The sequence below is a fragment of the Lolium rigidum genome, chromosome 4, assembly GCF_022539505.1.
Source record: "Lolium rigidum isolate FL_2022 chromosome 4, APGP_CSIRO_Lrig_0.1, whole genome shotgun sequence".
NCBI lineage: Eukaryota > Viridiplantae > Streptophyta > Magnoliopsida > Poales > Poaceae > Lolium > Lolium rigidum.
Genome location: NC_061511.1, coordinates 27,516,185 through 27,518,638, shown reverse-complemented (window position 1 = coordinate 27,518,638; position 2,454 = coordinate 27,516,185). Strand labels below are relative to the sequence as shown.

At 53.0% G+C, this 2,454-nt stretch overlaps 1 protein-coding gene across 1 annotated transcript; it reads right to left on the bottom strand.

Moving 5' to 3' along the window:
* Nucleotides 1–1,455: 1,455 nt before the first annotated feature.
* On the bottom strand, nucleotides 1,456–2,454 carry LOC124646798 (probable carboxylesterase 3). Its single transcript, XM_047186857.1, has one exon. It carries the CDS (start codon nucleotides 2,452–2,454, stop codon nucleotides 1,456–1,458), a length of 999 nt encoding a protein of 332 aa, XP_047042813.1.

The following is a 2,454-nucleotide window of genomic DNA, read 5'->3' as shown; positions in this document are numbered from 1 at the left end:
GGATACTCGATACTACAACCTCCACTGCCACGTGCGGTCCTTACGGGGAAGCTGGGATCTGGTTGACCCTCCTCCGAGACCCGTGGCAATTGACGTGCTGCCGGCCTACTCCAATGGCAAGATCTACTGGGTGGTCGAGCCTAAGCTCGGGCCCTGCTCCGCGGTGTCCCAACTAGTGGCGTTCAACACATGGGATAGAGAGTTTGAGGTCCTGCAGGGTCCTCCTTGCAGCAACTTTGCTAGTCGCCGTGTCTCCATCCTTGAGCTCTACGACGCGATCTGCATGGCGTGCTACGACGAGGACAAGAACGCGATTGATGTTTGGAGGATGAAGGACAATGAGTGGGCTTGGTGTGTGGAGTGTCGTATAGAGCTCGAAGAGTTCTCCCCGGAGTACTCGTCACAACGGACGATGCTCTTGTCATCCGACCCTGTTGATGGACGGATATTGCTCAACACGGGGAGGTCACTAGGCTACTATGATCCTAAGACGGCGACGCTTGAAACCATATACACTGTTGGTGACCAAGTAGGTGACTTCGGGTTCTGTCCAGTTATTGTCCAAGACAGTCTTGTTCGGCCTTTCATGAAGCAAACGGACTAGTAGCCCGAATGATGGTTCCTGACTTCTTTTCCTTGCTTGATCTAGATACCATAGCATCAATACTTGGAAAAATTAGTTATGCTTTACATAACAAGTAATTCAACAACAAAGAGGTGTGTTTTTCTTTGACAATGTGGCCATCTCCAATGGTGATGATATTAGCCGCATATGGAAAATATATGTCCTCCTTATATGTATCAATAGGTACATTAGGTATTTATGTTTCTTTAAATGTGCAATACAAAAGAATTTGAAAAGGTATGAAAGAATGCCTCCTAATGCAAAATCAACCTTCGTGCTGACATCTGGCTTATCCCTTTGATACAAGACTGTGATCTATTGTATCAACCTTTGAGACAGTGGTCTCCTCTAGGCTCAAGATGGAGTAACCAAAGGAGGGTGTATGGGATAGCTATGACAGAAGGGGCTTCATGTTCTTAATTACTTCTATTTATCTGTGATTTATCTTCTAAAGAAAATCCTTGTTCCCTCAGTGAAGTTCAATTACTGTGCAGAATCTGATATCTAGAATTGACACAAGGATGATCATTACCAATCCAAGCTTTGTCTGGATAGTTCCATGGTATCCATGGCCACCTTAGCCTTAAGGCTCTAGAAACTTTCGTCCCACTTTGTAAATAAATCAACCAACCATCTTACTAATTCTAATGCAAGTTCGATCCATAGTAGGTGCCATGGATTTAATTCAAATTCGATTAAAAATGAAGAAAAAAACCCGACACTTATTATGATTAAGCAAAAACCAAAAGCACAAAATACACTATGCAGTTTTATTATTCGACATCTTCTTTCATGGGTGCGGTTATTGTCTTTCAGGCCGTCTATATTGATCAAAACTTGGATATGCCCCTAATGGGCTGGTTTATGAATTGCACTATACTCTGCATGAGCTTGTGGCTGGTCGCGCGCTGCGGCCTGTAGAGGTGGAAACAATGGTCCTCGCCCTCCAGCTCCACCAGCGTCACGCTACCCTTCCACGCGCCGTCGCGCATGCGGGAAGCCAGCCGGCGCGCGCGGTGCCGGAATATGTCCTTCCCTGCCAGCGCCACCAGCGCGCGCCGGCACTTGAGCGACGCGATCTCCTCATCCGGAGGGTCGATCCGAGGGTCGTCGTTGCCTGCCTGGCCCGCCGTCACGAACGGCCAGAGCTTCTCCACGAGCTCCGGCGGGAACATCGCGACGCCGTCCCAGGCTTCCTCGGCTGGCAGTCGCTCACCTCCCCATAAGTAGGGCTGCACCATGATCACGCCCTCGACGTCCACGGAGGTGCCATCGTCGCGGCTGGCGCGCACGGCCGTGTGGTAGGCGATGTTGCCACCAACGCTGTCGCCGGCGAGGAACACGCGCCTGGGGTCCGCGTGCGCAGAGATCCAGGGATCTGAGAGGGAAGCTGTAGTCGCCACCCACCGGAGCGCGGCCCATGCGTCGTCGTAGGCCGCGGGTATGGGGTGCTCCGGCGCTAGACGGTATTCCACGGACACGACGAGCGCGCCGGCGCGGGCTGCGAGGGAGGCGGCGTAGCGATGGTACGTCCGGGAGAAGGCACTGTCCGTGCAGAAACAGCCGCCATGGATGTACAGAACAACGGAAAGCCTGCTGCAGGTTGCGGCAGCACCGGAGGGCAGGAACAGGCGCGCCGACACGCCGGTGGCATCTTGGACGACGACGTCCCTGGTGGCGACCCCGCCGCTGGCGGCCGGGTCGGCGGACGCTGGCACGAAGGAGCTGCGGACGAACCGCTCGATACGGCCGTCTTCGTACCTGCGTATGAAAGGGTAGATGTGAGATGTCCACGGCGACGTTGTCGCCGACTGCGTTCTTCGTTGCAT

Coding starts and splice junctions, on each gene's coding strand:
- LOC124646798 (XM_047186857.1), bottom strand. CDS start 2,454: ATGCAACGAAGAACGCAGTCGGCGACAACGTCGCCGTGGACATCTCAC.